The sequence below is a fragment of the Sturnira hondurensis genome, unplaced genomic scaffold (genome assembly GCF_014824575.4).
Source record: "Sturnira hondurensis isolate 20B ecotype Veracruz unplaced genomic scaffold, ASM1482457v3 Scaffold0021593, whole genome shotgun sequence".
In the NCBI taxonomy this organism is placed as follows: Eukaryota; Metazoa; Chordata; class Mammalia; order Chiroptera; family Phyllostomidae; genus Sturnira; species Sturnira hondurensis.
In genome coordinates, this window is record NW_028094224.1 from 419,430 (window position 1) to 436,744 (window position 17,315).

The 17,315-nt window shown below is 44.7% G+C and overlaps 4 protein-coding genes across 4 annotated transcripts; all 4 read right to left on the reverse strand.

Moving 5' to 3' along the window:
* Positions 1–5,694: 5,694 nt before the first annotated feature.
* Positions 5,695–6,199, reverse strand: LOC118977910 (histone H2B type 1-C/E/F/G/I). Its single transcript, XM_037033089.1, has one exon. It carries the CDS (start codon positions 6,157–6,159, stop codon positions 5,779–5,781), a length of 381 nt encoding a protein of 126 aa, XP_036888984.1. The 5' UTR covers positions 6,160–6,199; the 3' UTR covers positions 5,695–5,778.
* A 1,097-nt stretch (positions 6,200–7,296) lies between these two features.
* On the reverse strand, positions 7,297–8,108 carry H1-5 (H1.5 linker histone, cluster member). The gene has a single exon (XM_037033072.1). It carries the CDS (start codon positions 8,062–8,064, stop codon positions 7,384–7,386), a length of 681 nt encoding a protein of 226 aa, XP_036888967.1. The 5' UTR covers positions 8,065–8,108; the 3' UTR covers positions 7,297–7,383.
* A 2,614-nt stretch (positions 8,109–10,722) lies between these two features.
* LOC118977896 (histone H3.1) lies at positions 10,723–11,699 on the reverse strand. The gene has a single exon (XM_037033073.1). It carries the CDS (start codon positions 11,629–11,631, stop codon positions 11,221–11,223), a length of 411 nt encoding a protein of 136 aa, XP_036888968.1. The 5' UTR covers positions 11,632–11,699; the 3' UTR covers positions 10,723–11,220.
* A 1,505-nt stretch (positions 11,700–13,204) lies between these two features.
* Positions 13,205–13,553, reverse strand: LOC118977912 (histone H4). Its single transcript, XM_037033091.1, has one exon. The coding sequence runs from the start codon at positions 13,550–13,552 to the stop codon at positions 13,241–13,243; it is 312 nt and encodes a 103-aa protein (XP_036888986.1). The 5' UTR covers position 13,553; the 3' UTR covers positions 13,205–13,240.
* Positions 13,554–17,315: the final 3,762 nt, after the last annotated feature.

Below are 17,315 nucleotides of genomic sequence, written 5' to 3' on the forward strand. Positions count from 1 at the left end.
GGAAAGAACGTTTTTAATCTCAGCTCTTCGGAAAATGCTTCTTATTTTGGGCAAACGCCCTATTTAGCATTGTGTGGTTGAAAATGGTATCAATTCTTGAGGAAATTGTAAGAGACATTAAACTCTGGAATTTAACTTCTTAAAGATGATTTCACTTAATATTCATGCTCCAATTGCTGAGAATCCTTTGTGGAAATTTGTTAACTAGAAAATTTCAGGTGTTCTTTAAGGTGAGAAAAATGACCAATTCAAAGTGAATCACTGGCTGAGTGATAACTTCCTTTACAGGTTACACCGCCATTTTCATCCCCCACCCCAAGCCTTATGATTATCAAATAAATGGAGTTAAAGGACACTCCCCAGTTCCGGTTCCCTTTTGCTTATTCTTTTGTAACATCTGTGGTGGTATGCGCCTTACTCTAGGCCTACATTTGCACAAAATAACACTGGTGTTGGGATAAAGTTGGAGAAAGAGGACGTTGAAAAAAGAAAACTAATCACCTTTTTTCACCAGTTAGGGATGAGCAGTTTTAATTTCTCTGCTGGTGCTTTCTGTACACGTGCGTGTACCTGGGCAAGGACTTCACAATCCCTCACTCCACCGGCATCTCCTTCCTGGTGAAGTAACACGGAGAAGCGGTTTAATCCTGCTTCATGACCTTCACTCATGTTTTAATGTTTTACTTCCTTCCAGGATGGTGTTCCAGTTCACTGCAATTTTAACACTGTCAACGTTTTCTCAGGGAGAAAGTTTAGAATATAGGTCAGCTCCACACTTCATCGCACTCTTAATCCCTTTTCCCCTTCTTGAATAAGGGAAAAACTCTAAATGAAGACGCAGCCTTTTTGACTGAAGAAGGAGAGGCTGGAAGGCATTTTCTCCCAGAGGGAAGTACAGTCTCCTGGTGTGCAGGCTGGCGTTCTAGGGCTGACTCTACTCGTTCAGGGATCGATGTAGAAATGCAAGTCCCTAGTATTCGACAGACCATTAGGTAAGATTTTAAATCCCAATACCTTTACTGTGTTTCTTGCTATTTTTTGCTCAGTCTTTTTCCATGAAAGACAGGAGGCCGCAGGCTTGTGGGGACAAAAAGCACACAATTTGGGCTGGATTTATGATCTCAAGGAGCAAAAGACTATTCTGCAAAGGCCGTGACGGTTCCCTCCAGCCTGGAGGAGGTGGCTGGGAACACACGCGGAATATTTACAGGACTTAATAGTAGACCATTTCTTTTTTTACATCAGTCAACACTGCTTCTAAAGTTGGCACTGTTGTGATGTCGCACAATGGTGTGAATATTTCCTAATATTTACCTTATGGCTGTTCTCCATTGTCCATACAATGTAATAAAGAAATGGCTGCTCCCACTCCATCAGCTTTATGCCCCGAGTTTCTCACTCTTGCATCCAGTGATTCTTAGCTTTACCCATGCATCAGGATCGCTGATGGAATTTTGAAAAATATATCACTACCAACCGCAAAGATTCTAATTTAATTGACCAGAGGAGCCCCTGGGCATCAGGGATATTTGAAATCCCCCGGGGGGTGTGGTGGCTGGGAGGGTTGATCCATGGGAAGCAGCCTCGAAAGCAACCCGCCGTGTGCAAACTGCTCCCTTGCTGAGCCTTTCCTACACGTGTGGCAGAAGGGAGGCCGCTTCCAAGGTTAGATGAGAGACTTCCATAAGCCAGCCCTTGGCACGAGTGACCCTTCAGACACTCGCAAAGGAAGGAACTGAGGCCTCCAGCCTCGGAAGGGAGCCCCTTCTTAGACCTTGGAAGCTCCAGGGCCAGTCAAGCCTTTAGATGATCAGTCCTTGACCGCGGCCTCCTAAGAGAGACCCTGCACCAGAGGCACCCAGCCAGGCTGCTCGCACATTCCTGTCCCTCCGAAACTCCGCGAGGTAATAAATGTTTGCGGTCTTAAACTGCTAAATTTTGGAGCACTGTGTCACACAACATGTTTTGTTGATAGTATACCAACTAAATCTTTTCCTTTAAGCTTGAACCTTCTTATACCTCTTTCAAGAAACTTTCCCAGATTACTTACTCTAAGATTTCATACTTACTCTAAGTTGCTGCAGTGGTTAATATTAAATTAATATCATATTAACTATATTTGACATTAATGATATAGAATACATATTTAGATAATATTTTAGTATTTAATTATATACATATGTAATAGGTATAGATACATAATTTATATAGAAATATAACAAAAGTACTCTGCCTATTTCATGAGGCTGCATATATTATTCAGTATTATTCAAACTTCAGTCATTTTGGTTCCGCTTACACAATTGGTTTCTTTTTGCTGTATCTGGGTATAACCTAAATTGTTACTTACTTAATTTTTTTCTTTAGAAAATAATATTTTAAAAGACAACTTTACATCACTACCCTGGTGAAAATTTCTACCTCTGACCATGGATAGAAAGTAACTACGGAACAAGGTTTTTTAAAAACGTTATTCAGTTCCAGTTATATACTAGTTACTGCCTCGCGCCTTGAGCTTGAGACCTGTTCTCTGTTATAAAGTTCAAAAGGCAGAGGGTGGGTGTCATTCGAGATTTCATCGCCTACCAGTATCTAATTGACAGTTTACCAGTTGCTGAAACAGAAAGATTTAAGGGGTGTAGAAAAGACAATGACATCCTCACTTTCTTTTTCAACATTTTAAACACCAGAGTTGACATACTATTTACCCTAATTTCCTGGGATCTCCATGGTACTTGATACAGATCCAGGAAACTGTCGGTTTAGTTAATGTATTATAATTGACGTATCATTTCATTGAGCCACTGTGCTATATCTGTCAGAAAATGTCAATTTATATAACTCAAGAAGCTCACACTGTGGAAAATATTTATAGTTATACTTGTTTCTCAGACTTTTTAATAATTATTTTGTTGAAAAAAAATCTATGTAATACAGTGTTGATTGTAAGTTTTCCATGTGTATCTCATCCAGGTCCCAAGAACATGCTTGGAATCCGTGTACATCATCTCATAATCTCCTAAAAAAACCTGGGACCTTGTTGTCATCTCTATTTTGCAGACCTTTCAGAGAATCACAGGCTCACTGAAGTACCCAGCCAGCAAGCATGGAGCAGAACATCAGTCTACTCGGTGACAGCTTGGAGAAAGCTGTCCTTTAGGATCAGATCTTCTCACCTATTTCTATGTTCCAGTCTGTTTCTTTCTGTTCTATAAATTGTTCTTCATGAAAAAATATTGACAAAAATTATTTGGGGCAAATCATGGGAATTCTTGCAGCTACCGGGTATAAATTCCAACCGAAATAAAGTGACATCCTGGTTGGGACTGGCCGAAATCAGTTTCCAAGTCTGATCAGCAATGGCATAAATTAGTCTAGATGACTGAGTTTATATTCATTTTCTCTCCTTTATTTTAAGAATTTTAACTTTCTAAATACTGGAACCTCATATAGAGGGACTCAAAATGCCTTCTGCACGTGCCTCTCATTCTGCAGACTTTGGGCACCCTCCTCCATATTCTAGATGTCTTCCCTGCTGACAAGTCAAGGTCATCCAAGCAGTCCCTGGTACAAAGTACATGTGTATATACATTCTTCGGCCCAGGATATACGTGTTTAGGTAACTTACTCCCTCTGAATCCTGTTCCCATTTCCTCCCCGGATATTAGCTGCTGTTCCCCTCATTCTGAAAAGCAAAACAATACCAGATTCTGGTGCTTATTCTATGCATTAGTTCACTAATGGATAAGATCAAAGGCACATACATTTTGAAAATTAGTGATTTAAAAATCCCAAATGTGATGGTAACTTCACTGTCCTCAAATATCTTGAGAGACCTGAAAAGAGAGAAGATACATTTTAAAAAGTATAATTTCCCTTCTAGCAATTGAGGAAGGGTTAGACACACGCAGTTCCTTAAATATGTGGAATTATAGAATACATACATGTGCATACAAACACATACATGTTACCTGCACAGAGGTGTCAGGTTTTGTGAGAAGCTGGGTAAACAGGAAGTTTACCAGACATGGAGAAGATTGGATGTTAATTGTAGCTGAAATCTTGAGTATTCTGAATCATTTCCTGGCCTCTGTCAGTCTTTTATCCCCTACTCTCTAAAAGGAAGTAATACTACCTAGAGAAATACCATTAGGTGTGGAGTTATCATCAGATTTCCTTGTGATAACATAAATGAAGCTTGAAAGTTCTTATGTACAACTTGCATTTATCTCTGAGCCTTCCTGTATCACAGAGGTATCCACTGCCACATATATTAAAACATTTATTCATGAAGCTACCTCTTAAAATTTCTTAAATCACACACATGTGCTTCTATGTATGCTTTCTACATAATAGAAATTAGGTTTTATTTTCTAGCTTTATAAAAAACTACCACGTGTCAACCTGAGATTTGTTTCTAAAATTCAACTGAGTGTATCTCAATCATTTTCTCTGCTATATGCTATCCCACTGTGTGAATGCACCTCAATAAATGTATTTCTTCCTTTGGCTGTGAACGTGTGCTTTCTTCTAGTATTTGGCTATTAAAAACAGCACTGCTCTGCTGCATGTCTCCACTTACAAGCGTGCAGAATATTTTCGTGTAAACATCTGGGAGTAAAATTGTGGAGCCACTGGAGGACCCTAACTGAATGAAGGGCATCATCAAGAACTTTCAGCAGAAACAATTTGATATGAAAACCTCTCCGTGCTGATACTAAGCAAAAACCAAACTAATTTTAAGTTCCTATGCCATTCCTAAGGGCTTACACTGGAGAGATGGATTTTTGACTTATGATTGGAGATATGTCATGGCCCATCTGGTCTTTAGTTTATTTTTCTCTTTGTGCCATTGAATGACAGCTGCCACAGCCACAGGGACAGGCAGAGCCCCAGGGCAGGGATGCAGTCTGCAGCAGCTGTCAAATCCTGCCCGGTGCCTTTCTTCGCCTTTTGCTCTATTTTCTAATTTTTTAAATGTCTTCCAATTAGTAGAGAAACAGCACATGCAAGAGAAACTGAAAAACACATGGAGCAGATTTGACAGGAAAAATAGGGAAAAAAACCTAACTCCTCCTATAAAGAATAATTTCACTCAGAAATGAGAAAGTGTGTAAAATGGCAGTCCCTCTCACAAAGCTTCACTGCCCAGAACGCTCCAATGAGGACAGAATCACACAGGGAAATCTGTGGTTTATTTCAAACAATAGTTGCAGTGTCTGTGTTGGATTATCACCGGTTTATTTGAAAGACAACTTGGTTTCTCGCTTCCATTTCTTTTTCTTTTGTATTTTCTAATTTGATAGTTGGGAAATCAACACTCAGCAAAAGGGTGTAAAAACCAGCATTGCTCCACTGTATCCCCCCCTCACCCCTTAAAAACAAGTGAATAAGACTCTTTTTAGTGTGTGTCAGGCTCTAGTTTTATTAGGTACACATTAAATCAGGGATGTAGCACTTGAAGTCTGAAGACACCAGAAGCCAGGTTGACACTTTTTGAAGGTGACTGGATTGCTTTGAGACGAAGGGTACTTTCCTTTATGGCACTTGTCTGCTAACGAACTTGATTCTTACTGGCCTAGAGTCATTAAAACTGTATCGAGGACCGCCACAGCACGCACTACATTGTAAGGGAGCGTTAGTAACGGAATCGAATCGAAACTTGGTCTTTGCAGCAAATACAATTCCCCAATACATAAAGTAACAGTTCTCTTTAGAAGACTTAAGTGGCTCTTAAAAGAGCCTTTGGTGTTATCAGAAAAACCCGTACTTCCGAGTTTACTTGGAGCTGGTGTACTTGGTGACGGCCTTGGTGCCCTCGGACACCGCGTGCTTGGCCAGCTCCCCGGGCAGCAGCAGGCGCACGGCCGTCTGGATCTCCCGGGACGTGATGGTCGAGCGCTTGTTGTAATGCGCCAGGCGTGACGCCTCGCCCGCGATGCGCTCGAAGATGTCGTTGACGAAGGAGTTCATGATGCCCATGGCCTTGGACGAGATGCCCGTGTCTGGGTGCACCTGCTTGAGCACCTTGTACACGTACACCGAGTAGCTCTCCTTGCGGCTGCGCTTGCGCTTCTTGCCGTCCTTCTTCTGGGCCTTGGTCACCGCCTTCTTGGAGCCCTTCTTCGGGGCGGGCGCGGACTTGGCCGGCTCGGGCATAATAGAAAAGACAAAGGAGAAAACAAAACAAAAGAAGAAATAAAAGAGAAATTGAAGTGTGCGACGTGTCCAATATTATATAGAACCTAGCATGCAAATAAGGTGATAAAGTACAGTGTGAGACTGGCTACTCAAAACAACGTAATTTTTATATGTCCAATCAGAATGGAAGAATCCCAAGTTGCATTTTCATTGGTTAAAATGAAGCTGACATCTTAATCTGGGACATAGCTGCTTTTTGGCGCCGAAAAACGTTTATAAAAAGTGACGTCCCTGCACTTTTATTTTTATATAGTAGTGGTGAGAAATCCTGAGCTCAGAATGTCCATAGGCGGCAAAGAAGGCTGCAGTGTGCGCGCCAAGGGACAGACCTTTTCGTCGCGGGCCGGGCTGCAGTTCCCCGTGGCCAGCGCGCACCGCCCGCTCGGTAAGGGCGACTACGGGGAGCCAGCGCGCTCCTGTACCTGGCGGCCGTGCATAGTACCTGAGGGATCGCGATCCTGGTGGTGGCGGGAAACGCTGCCCAGGACCGGAAGGTGTGTGTCATTCTGCATCACGTGCAGTTCGCCATTCTCAACGATCTCCACGAGCTGCTGGGCAGTGACTATTGCGCCCCACGCCATCTTTACCCTGCATCCAAATCGTGGGGACGGCGCAGTAAGAACAAAAGAAAACGAGACGTAAGGGAAGGGTTCTTTTTAGAGCCATCTAAATAAATGTAAACTGCAATTTGCACAGCCTAAAACCTGCATTTAACCAAACAGTACAGTGAGATTAAAGNCGGTAAGGGCGACTACGGGGAGCCAGCGCGCTCCTGTACCTGGCGGCGGTGCGTAGTACCTGAGGGATCGCGATCCTGGTGGTGGCGGGAAACGCTGCCCAGGACCGGAAGGTGTGTGTCATTCTGCATCACGTGCAGTTCGCCATTCTCAACGAGCTCCACGAGCTGCTGGGCAGTGACTATTGCGCCCCACGCCATCTTTACCCTGCATCCAAATCGTGGGGACGGCGCACTAAGAACAAAAGCAAACGAGACGTAAGGGAAGGGTTCTTTTTAGAGCCATCTAAATAAATGTAAGCTGCAATTTGCACAGCCTAAAACCTGCATTTAACCAAACAGTACAGTGAGATTAAAGGGGCCGAGTGCGCAGCTGTTTCCAGAGACCTCTGGGGTGGCTCTGAAAAGAGCCTTTGGGTTTCGATGCCTTTGAAAAGGCCCACCTCCTACTTCTTTTTCGGAACCGCCTTCTTAGCCTTTGCCGCCTTGGGCTTGGCTGCCTTGGGCTTAGCGGCTTTAGGCTTGGTTGCCTTAGGCTTCACAGCCTTGGGTTTAGCCGGACTCTTGGCTGCCTTCTTGGGTTTTGCAGCCGCCTTGCTCTTCTTAGGGCTCTTAGCTACCTTCTTGACGCTACCAGCCGCCGACTTCTTCGTTTTCTTGGGAGTTTTCTTGACGGGTTTCTTGGCCGCTGCAGCCTTTTTGGGCTTTTTGGGAGTAGACCCCGCTGGCTTACGGGGCTTGGCCGCGCCAGCCTTCTTAGCTTTGGGCTTGGCCTCACCAGAAGCCGCCTTCTTGTTAAGCTTGAAGGAGCCCGAGGCGCCGGTGCCCTTGGTCTGCACCAGGGTGCCCTTGCTCACCAGGCTCTTGAGGCCCAGCTTGATGCGACTGTTGTTCTTGTCCACGTCGTAGCCCGCGGCCGCCAGCGCCTTCTTGAGCGCCGCCAGGGAAAGGCCATTGCGTTCTTTGGAGGCGGCCACAGCCTTGGTGATGAGCTCGGACACGGGCGGCCCGGACGCTTTGCGTTTCGCTGCGCCCCCTCCTGCCGCCTTTTTAGCCGCCTTCTTCTTGGCTGGGGACTTCTCCACCGGCGCCGGCGCGGCCGTCTCGGCGGGAGCAGTTTCCGACATGACGATTGGAGGAGCTGCTGAAGGAGGAGAGACTCAAAATCCAAAGAGCGGGTTTCTAGAGCTTCCCGCCTAGGGCCCGGGCTTATATAAGCCAGGGCTGCGACGTGATTGGTGGCGCATCCTATCCATCGCCCTCGGGCGGCCGCCTTTAGCGGTTCGACTTCCAAATTGTGTTTCTAATTGAGTTGCTTAATCCCAAAAATCTGATTAAATGCTGAAAACAGAGGTACGGAATGAGACGATTTAAAAACACCAACGTAGGAAAGCAGTCTCCCGGACACCTACTTTTGTTTCGTTTTGTTTTTTTTTTTTTTTTGAATCATGTGTCACCGATGAAAGATATTTTTAAAAATCTCTTTGGTCTTCCATAGAAGTCCACCTGCTTAAGGGCATCGTGCTACTTAGTTTCATGGGACAAAATTTTCTACTAGGTATCAAGTGAACTTTTTTTAAAGAAAGCTTTGTTCCTAAGTTTGGTCTTTGATTTTTACAAGAGGAAAGACATTAGGATAATTGGTGTGGGCATAAACTTTGTTCCCAAGCCCAACAAGGAATACAGACTCAGGGCCGCAGGTTGCCTACAGCCCCACGTTAACCACCTGAACATTACTTTGAAGACCAGTCCTGCTTCCTGGGAGTTTCCACGCACCTATATCTTTAGAGACAGGTATTTTGCAGTTTAGAAAAGTTCATCTGCAGCAGGGGGAATAAAAATTACTTTGGTGCCAGGATCCAAAGACCTGGATTCAAATTAAATCTTAAATTTGGTGTAGTTGATTGAGATGCATTCTCTCCTTAGTTCCTACCGAGATCTATTAAAATAAGGATAAAAAATGTTTAGCCCAGTAAAGGTTTTAGAAAAAAACCACTCCAACCTGCCAAAAATTTTTTTTCAAGGGCTTCCAGTAGCTATCAAAAGCATTAATGAGAGCTTCCTATTTCCAAGGAGCTTTTCCCATGCATCATGTCCATCAGCTTCTCATGTCCATGAGCATTACCAAATTGTGGCACCAGGAACACTCTGGTCTGTAAGCACACAGGACACCTCAGTGTCGGTATCGTTTTAAGCAGCCATAGGCCTGAATTTTATAAAAAATAATTGGCTACTTTATATGAGAAATGTGCATTTCCTGAACTCAGAATTCAGGAAAACTTCACATCCCATGGATCTGACGCAATGACCATGAGTTTGAAATGGCAGGTGGAGTTTGCTATTTGCTTCAAAGGAACATCGTATGGTGGGGAATGGACAATAATTTGTGCCTGACCTGAGGATAAGGGACATCAAATGACGATTATGACCTCGGATGCAATCCACAGTACTTCGTGTTCTCTGTGAAATACTTTATAATAGCCAACATACTTCTCTTAAGGGCATCCTGGAATTGAAGCCTATAGCCAACGGCCGCCATCTGGACAGTGGCCCGTTTTTGTAAGATCCTCAAGCTAAAAGTGGTGTTGGATTTTTTGTGTTAGGAAAAAAAAAGTGATGGAGACCACACGTGGCCAGCAAAACCTAAAATAATTACTATCTGGTCCTTTTACTGTGTTCTGAACTCATCCAAAGAGGCATACACTGAGGTATACTGCTACAAGCCAGCCTCTTTCAAAACAATCTTAATTATGATATAATGAAAAGATGTTAAGAAGATATTCTAACCAAGCACTTTCTACTATTTCAATCACAAAACTTTTAGAAAATCTGGGGGGTTGGGAGATGGATTCCTCCATGCTTTAGGGGCAGGAGAGAGACAGGCATAATAAGAGCGAATGCACAGGGAGCATTTACTAAATGCCAAGAGCTAATCTAAGGATGCCGTACAGCTTTTAACTCATTTGCCACCTTTTATGCCTATACAAGCAAGAGGATGGGTAACTTGTCAAAGGTCACACAGCTAACAGTTCGTGGCTCTGAGGTTTGAATAGAGATCAGCTGGGTCTATTATGATGGGAAAACCCTAGAGGGTGTGGAGAGAGAAGTCTCTGAAGCTGGAAACAGCCAGTTGTCCCTGCTCCTGACAGATACAAACAGAGCTCCAAAGTAATCTGTCGGAAAAAGCTTCTGGGCCCAACAGCAGAGTTTTTGCTTGAATTCAGAGACCATTCAAAAAGCTAAAGGTCCAATAGTTGGAATATACCGGTAAACCTCTCTGAGTGGGTAAATCCAAAATCGGAGAAGTGGTCCAGATGGCTGACCTGACTGAAAACGCTCTGGAAAAAAATTGTCTGCATATAACTCCACTCCCTCCTGGTTAGGATGTGCCCCCTAAAAGGTGCGTGGCAATGAGGCATTGAGAGTCATATATGAAGAGAATACAAGAATAAAAAGCTGAAAATATTGGACAAGATAAACAGCAGAGTTTGGTTGAAAAAGCAAATTATGACTGGAAATAAAGAACAGCTTTAAAAATGGTATCTCAGATTTAATCCCCAGTTGAAAAAAAATCATGAAACTCAAACATAGACTAAGTACGTACCTGAAACACTTAGGCCAGGTTTACAATTTAGGGGGATATGGGGCACGAGTTCTACAGTGCTGAAGGTCATCTCCGCATTTCCCAGTCTCGTACACCAAGCCCACAGCAACATTCGTCAGCACGACATGGAAACCAAAGCTAGAGAGGTCTCGTACACCAAGCCCACAGCAACATTCGTCAGCACGACATGGAAACCAAAGCTAGAGAGGTTCTGAACACTCAGAACGACGTGTCAGGAAAGCAAGTAAGCACACCTCTTAAATGAAGGCACTGGGACATTTTGTAAAAATTAAATTGCATTCCAATTGCATAACCCACAGTAATGAACTAAACTCATCAAAATACTGAGGTGCCCTTCATTTCTCCTGGCCGGTTATGTTTAAATTACACATTGGCCGAGTCATTGTTAGAAAAATGCTTTATTCAGAAAGCATCTCTCGCAGTCCTCACGGGTGAGAATGAGCAAGTCCAGCCACCGATCGCCGATTAGCTGAGTTTACACACACAACCAGCTGCCGGTAGCCAGCACATTCTGTCCCCCGCAACCTGGAATTCAAAAGTAGCTTTTCAAAAAGTGCCCATATTTTCTAGAACCCAACAGCTCTTTATCGATGAGAATTGGTGGGCTCTGAAAAGAGCCTTTAGGAGAGGAGTATACAGCTGCGGAACACCGAAAAACTTAAGCCCTCTCCCCGCGGATGCGGCGCGCGAGCTGGATGTCCTTGGGCATGATGGTGACGCGCTTGGCGTGGATGGCACACAGGTTGGTGTCCTCGAACAGGCCCACCAGGTAGGCCTCGCACGCCTCCTGCAGCGCCATGACGGCCGAGCTCTGGAAGCGCAGGTCGGTCTTGAAGTCCTGCGCGATCTCGCGCACCAGGCGCTGGAAGGGCAGCTTGCGGATCAGCAGCTCGGTGGACTTCTGGTAGCGGCGGATCTCGCGCAGGGCCACGGTGCCGGGCCGGTAGCGGTGCGGCTTCTTGACGCCGCCGGTGGCCGGCGCGCTCTTGCGGGCCGCCTTGGTGGCCAGCTGCTTGCGCGGGGCCTTCCCGCCGGTGGACTTGCGCGCCGTCTGCTTGGTACGGGCCATATCGACACAAAAGCAACAATCTAAAGGTAAAGAGCTCAAAGACCGGCCAACGCAATTTATAGCGAGTCTCACTCTCTGATTCGACGGGACCTGCTCCTCCCACTTCCTCCCTTCCGATTTAGTTCTTGGTTTACTTCTCAGCATAGGAAACCTTTTCCCGCTTTAGGTCTCTGCAAGAGTGTACTAAAAAAAGTTTACTGGTTTTTATCCTCTAGATGATTAAAAGTTCTTAAGAAAATGTCTTGAAACTTGGAAAGCTCTTTGCACTGCTTTAAATAAAAGGTGCCATAATGGTTTTCTTGGTAATAGTTTGATGAACGTGTAAGAGAAAACGAATAAATTAAACGGAGGAACTGAAGTAGTTTCAACTTTCAACGCGGCGTGTGCCGCGCCGGCCTTCTCAAGCTTGAACGTGCTGAAGAATCGCTCATTTTAAAACAAAGGCCGGCCAACCTTTTCTCTAAATAGTGATATTCACTCGCTTTTTGATACTAGCGTCAACTTAGCGGACACAATAAGCTTTCCATAAAGGTATGAAAACAGGCAGTGTGGATTTGAGTCACAGACTTTGCCACATTAGTGGGTGATAGACATAGTGGTGTCCATGGGGAGGCCGGATGGTACCAACATGCACCTGAACTGTAGAAGTTACACAACTTAAGTTCCTAACTCAATTCCCAAAGTTTGTTACCTGAGGTAGGTGCTCTGGGAAATAAAGGATTTTATAAAATGCCCACAGCTCCTAAGTAGATTTTCAGGGTGGCTGGAAGGACCTTTGCGTAATGAGATGGCCGTAGAGGGCGCCTGAGCACGCACGCAGCGCCCGGGGCGGCGTTAGGAGGAGGGGGAGGCGGAGAGGCTGTGAGCGCCGGAGGGAGCTCCCCCTCCCAAAGAAAGGCAGAGCGAGGCCTCGGGCCTCAGAAGTTAGATACCCGAATCAGAACACTGACTCTTTTGTCTACTGAACAGTGCCTTAGGGACTGGGCAGCCTCGGGTTTAGGGGCAGTCCCAGCCTGAGAATAAAATCAGCAAACCACGCTAGTTCTTTTTACACCCACACCCACCTCGGGTCAGGGGATAGTGGTGACAGTCCGCTCCGGAGCCAGGGCAGTTTTGGAGGAAGGCGGCTGGGGGCCAATCCTAAGCGAGCCGATCTTGTGACGTCGTCCGGAGCAAATACGTTAGAAATGACCACTCTCACTCTGCTGGCAGTGACCTGCTCTACAGTTACTGTGGGTCTCTGGGGGCAAAAACTCACTTCCACTTATTAAAACCTCTACGCTGCTGCGCCCTCACGCAGTAAATACGAAGCCGGAAGCAGGGACCCCAGCTTCCAGGGACCTACGCCGCCAGGAACTGCCTGGTCACCAACCGTGGCCAGTGGCGGATCCTTCCACGGGGAATAAAAGAGGCTAAGGTCCCTGCCGGAGAGAGCGGGAAGGCCGCCGTACTGCCGTGTCCTCACGGCAGGACAGGAAATGGTGGTTGCTATGGTCCCAGCACACATACCCAACAAAGAACAGAAAGCACAGCTCTTCCTCAGAGAAAGTGGTCGGCCCTGAAAAGGGCCTTTGGGGGATAAGAAACTAGGATGGTGGGAAGGGGTGTCTCAGCCGCCGAAGCCGTAGAGGGTGCGACCCTGGCGCTTGAGCGCGTAGACCACGTCCATGGCCGTGACCGTCTTGCGCTTGGCGTGCTCCGTGTAGGTGACGGCGTCCCGGATCACGTTCTCCAGGAAGACCTTGAGCACCCCGCGGGTCTCCTCGTAGATGAGCCCGGAGATGCGCTTCACGCCGCCGCGGCGGGCCAGGCGCCGGATGGCGGGCTTGGTGATGCCTTGGATGTTGTCGCGCAGCACCTTGCGGTGCCGCTTGGCGCCGCCTTTTCCGAGACCCTTCCCGCCTTTACCACGACCAGACATGTTCGCGAATGAACCAGCCAACCTCCTGAGCCTTGCCTGTGGTGCCTTATATACTTCTGCAGCGGACCTGTTTGGGAACGCACCAGGGCAGCTTTCTTCCCGCCCCGCGCCTTTTCTGAAAATGAAAAGGGGCGGTGCATTAAACCGCTTGGTTTAGAAAAAACTACAGCTAACATCGTATTCAGGGATGAAGAGCTGAAAACTTTTCCTTTATTTTTCAGGAAGAAGACAAGGATGTCCACTCTCACCATTTTTATTCCACGTAGTATAAATAGTCTTAGCTACCACAACCAGACAAGAAGTTAAAGGCATCCCAACGGGAAGGTAGGAAGTAAAACTCATTGTCTGCACATGACAGGATTCTATATACACAAACTCCTCATGATTACATCTAAAAGATATTAGAACTAACAGATTTAGTAAAGTAGCAGGACGCAGAATTAATATTCAGAAATCACGTGTATTTGCACACACCAATAACTATCAGAAACAAATTAAAACCACAATAAGATGTCGCTTGGCACCTGTTAGAATGGCTACCATCAATAAATCAACAAACAGCAAATGTGGGTGAGGGTGTGCAGAAAAGGGAACCCTCCAGCACTTATTGTTGGATTGTAAACTGGTGTAGCCGCTGTGGAAAAAGTTACGGAGGTTCTTAAAAAAATTTAAAGTAGAACTATCATATGACACAGTAATCCCACTTCTGAGTATTTATATAAAGAATTCAAAACACTAATTCAAAAGATAGATACATTTTTTTATGTTCTTTGAAGCATTACTTACAATAGCCAAGATATGGAAGCAACATAAGTGTCCATCAATAGACAATTGGACTACTATGTGGCATATTATATAATTGACTATTAACCACTAAAAAAACGCAGTCTGGCCAGTGTGACAACATGGATGGACCTAGATGGTGTTATGCTCAGTGAAGTAAGTCAGATAAAGACAAATACACACCATACGATTTCATTCATATGTGGAATTTAAAAAAATAAATGAACACATAAAATAGAAATAACTCCTAGATACAGAGGAAAATTGATAGTTGCTAGAGGGGAGGGGATTTGGGGCATTGGAGAGGAAAAGAACTAAGTTCTATAATTGCACCCTGGCTGGTGAGGCTCAGTGGACTGAGCACAGGCCTGCAAACTGAAAGCTTGCCGGTTCCATCCCCCATCAGGGCCTTCGCTTGGGCTGTGGGCCAGGCCTCCATTTGGGGGAATATGAGAGGCAAATAATCAGTGTATCTCTCACCCATTGATGTTTAAAACTAAATAAACATCTCTCTCCCTCTCCTTAAAAGTAAATAAATAAAATCTTTAGAAAAAGAAGTACAAATTGCCCGTTATAAAAATACTGGAATGTAAATATAGCTGATGGATTATGGTCCATAACATTGTAATAACTATTCATGGTGTCAGATGGGTACTACTAGACTTATCAGAGTGATCAGTTCATAAGGTATATAAGTGTATAATCACTATGTTGTACACCTGAAACTCATGTAATATTGTTTGTCAACTGTAATTAAAAAATAAAACAAATGTAAAAACCTAATTAAAAACTCCTCAGTCCAGCTGCTCCTTCTACAGTGTTTCGTTCTTCCCCAGCCCTGGAAGGACATTCCTTTGTCTGGGTCAGGCCTCACTCTTTTTTTTGGTTACCTTTTAGCATCCACAGCATTATTGACTGATTGCTAGATTTGAGGTGCCTGTTCCAACAGCTGTGATTGCATCATCTGGGTTATTTGTGAAGCCTCGTGTGCAAAGTGCTTTCTGTTTAAACCTAACTGAATCCCTGATTATGGAAAACTTCAAGGTGGGAATCCTCACTTCTCAGCTTTGCTTGTATATCCTTCTCCTTCCCTGCTCTGCATTCTTTCACCTTCTTTTCCTTTTCTTCCCTTGCTTGAGGGGAGAGAGGGGCAACTTTTATATATTTTTTCATCTTGGTTAGAAACACTTTAGGTTTCTAAAGTTGTCTGAGCAAGGTCAGCTTTTATGCACTGTTTCCTTGGAGAGTAGAAGAGCAGGTGAAAATGTCTCTCAGAACTGGGGCATCCACTGGGGCGTCTAGAAAGTTGTCCTCCGAGGATAAGGTGGGGACTACAATTGTTGTTTCTGGAAACATGGAGAAATTTACCAGTGCTCCATTATCTGGTGATGTAACAATGCTTTACTCTGGAAATGATATTGACATTCACATCTATGTTTCTCAAAGGTGTAATTCTCTCTGTTGAAGTACTATTAAAATGTGCTCTTCTTTCCTTTCTCAGCAAATAGTAATGCTGATTGACATGAGTTGCCCAATAAATTCTTGTTGAATAACAGCGATAGTTTATTGCCCCCCGCCCCCCGGCCTCACAACAGGGTACATATTCTTTCCAAGAGAAATTTGGCAGTGTTTTACATTTCACAGAATTCTCTTCTCCTTTAATGGGATAAATAAATGAGCTATGCTTTCCTTTGCAACGTTCTGAGGGCTGCTTACTCATCCACACTTGTCTACTTGAAAATGTTTTTAAGTTCTTAGTTTCAAGTGTTAGCGTCAGTAATTTTCAATAGTGTTCTATATTTAATTTGTTATACCTCATATTTATTTTTGTGACACCTGATTTGCTTCGTGAGTTTGGGTTGAGGCTTTGGAATTGGCTGGTAGGTTGTGTTTTATGTCTCTTGTACTTCTCTCTTGTCCTTATTCTACTTACTAGTAATGAACACTTCTCATTTCTTCTGTCCCGAAAACACATTTGCACTCACGCATTAGCACTTGAGAGTAGTTTCCACTCCATGAACTTATACCATCAGTTCTCCCCTCCCAACTCTCTGTGTCCAAGTCAGAAACTGAACTACAAGGCACAGAAGCGTGGAACGTCCCTTCTCGCTCCCACCTGAGAGCAATCACCGCCTCGGCTCTGATCCTCAAACTTCTCTGAGTTTCTAGTGTCTCCATGTGCTATAAATATCAGTGAAAGAAATGTGGAGACACAGAATCCAGTGCCCTCCCTGGACTCCTCCCCTCATCTTACTTACCACTCCTTTCCTAAGGTTCACTCTGTCATGTTCTTGTCTGCTCATGGCCTCAAAACTCATTTCCAGGGGTTCCCCTTACTTCCTCCTGAAACTCTCTCAAGACCCAAAAGTATTGGATTTACAAAGCTTTTCAAGCCTGACACTCCCTCCCTGTTTTACCTAAAACTCTACCGTGTTTCTGCAGTTTTGTACATATGACCACTAATGGTCTTTATGCTCTATTATAAAGCTCCCTTAATTTATCTGATTTCCACGCCTGGAATGTATCAAACAATACCTGCCAGCAACTTTGGTTTTCTTTCATTCACCGCCCCCCCCCCCCCACTAATATCTTCAGGGTTGGATACTGGCAGAACAAGAATCAGGATGAAAAGGAGATTCCCTGATGTAGGGCTCTTCTGTTGTCTCTCCCCCTGGCTCTCTGGTATGGAAGCCTGGCTGGACTCAGCGACTGGTGTTCGGCAAGCCATGTATAAAAAGTACTCGGATTTGGTGCCTTTGGTTTTGGTGTTTATTCTAGGTTATTTGGAAGTCAAGGCAAAAAACGGTTGGATATGCTGGCTCAGATGTCCAGGTATGACCTGAATAAGAGCAGCAAGATTAACTGGGCTTCAGGTTCAGCTCTTGCTTTTGCCATTTGTTTCTTGACCTTAGAAGGGAATATTTTATTTATTCACTCCCTTAAATTACCTCTATTGTTTTGCTATCACAAATAACACTTT

Coding starts and splice junctions, on each gene's coding strand:
- LOC118977910 (XM_037033089.1), bottom strand. CDS start 6,159: ATGCCCGAGCCGGCCAAGTCCGCGCCCGCCCCGAAGAAGGGCTCCAAG.
- H1-5 (XM_037033072.1), bottom strand. CDS start 8,064: ATGTCGGAAACTGCTCCCGCCGAGACGGCCGCGCCGGCGCCGGTGGAG.
- LOC118977896 (XM_037033073.1), bottom strand. CDS start 11,631: ATGGCCCGTACCAAGCAGACGGCGCGCAAGTCCACCGGCGGGAAGGCC.
- LOC118977912 (XM_037033091.1), bottom strand. CDS start 13,552: ATGTCTGGTCGTGGTAAAGGCGGGAAGGGTCTCGGAAAAGGCGGCGCC.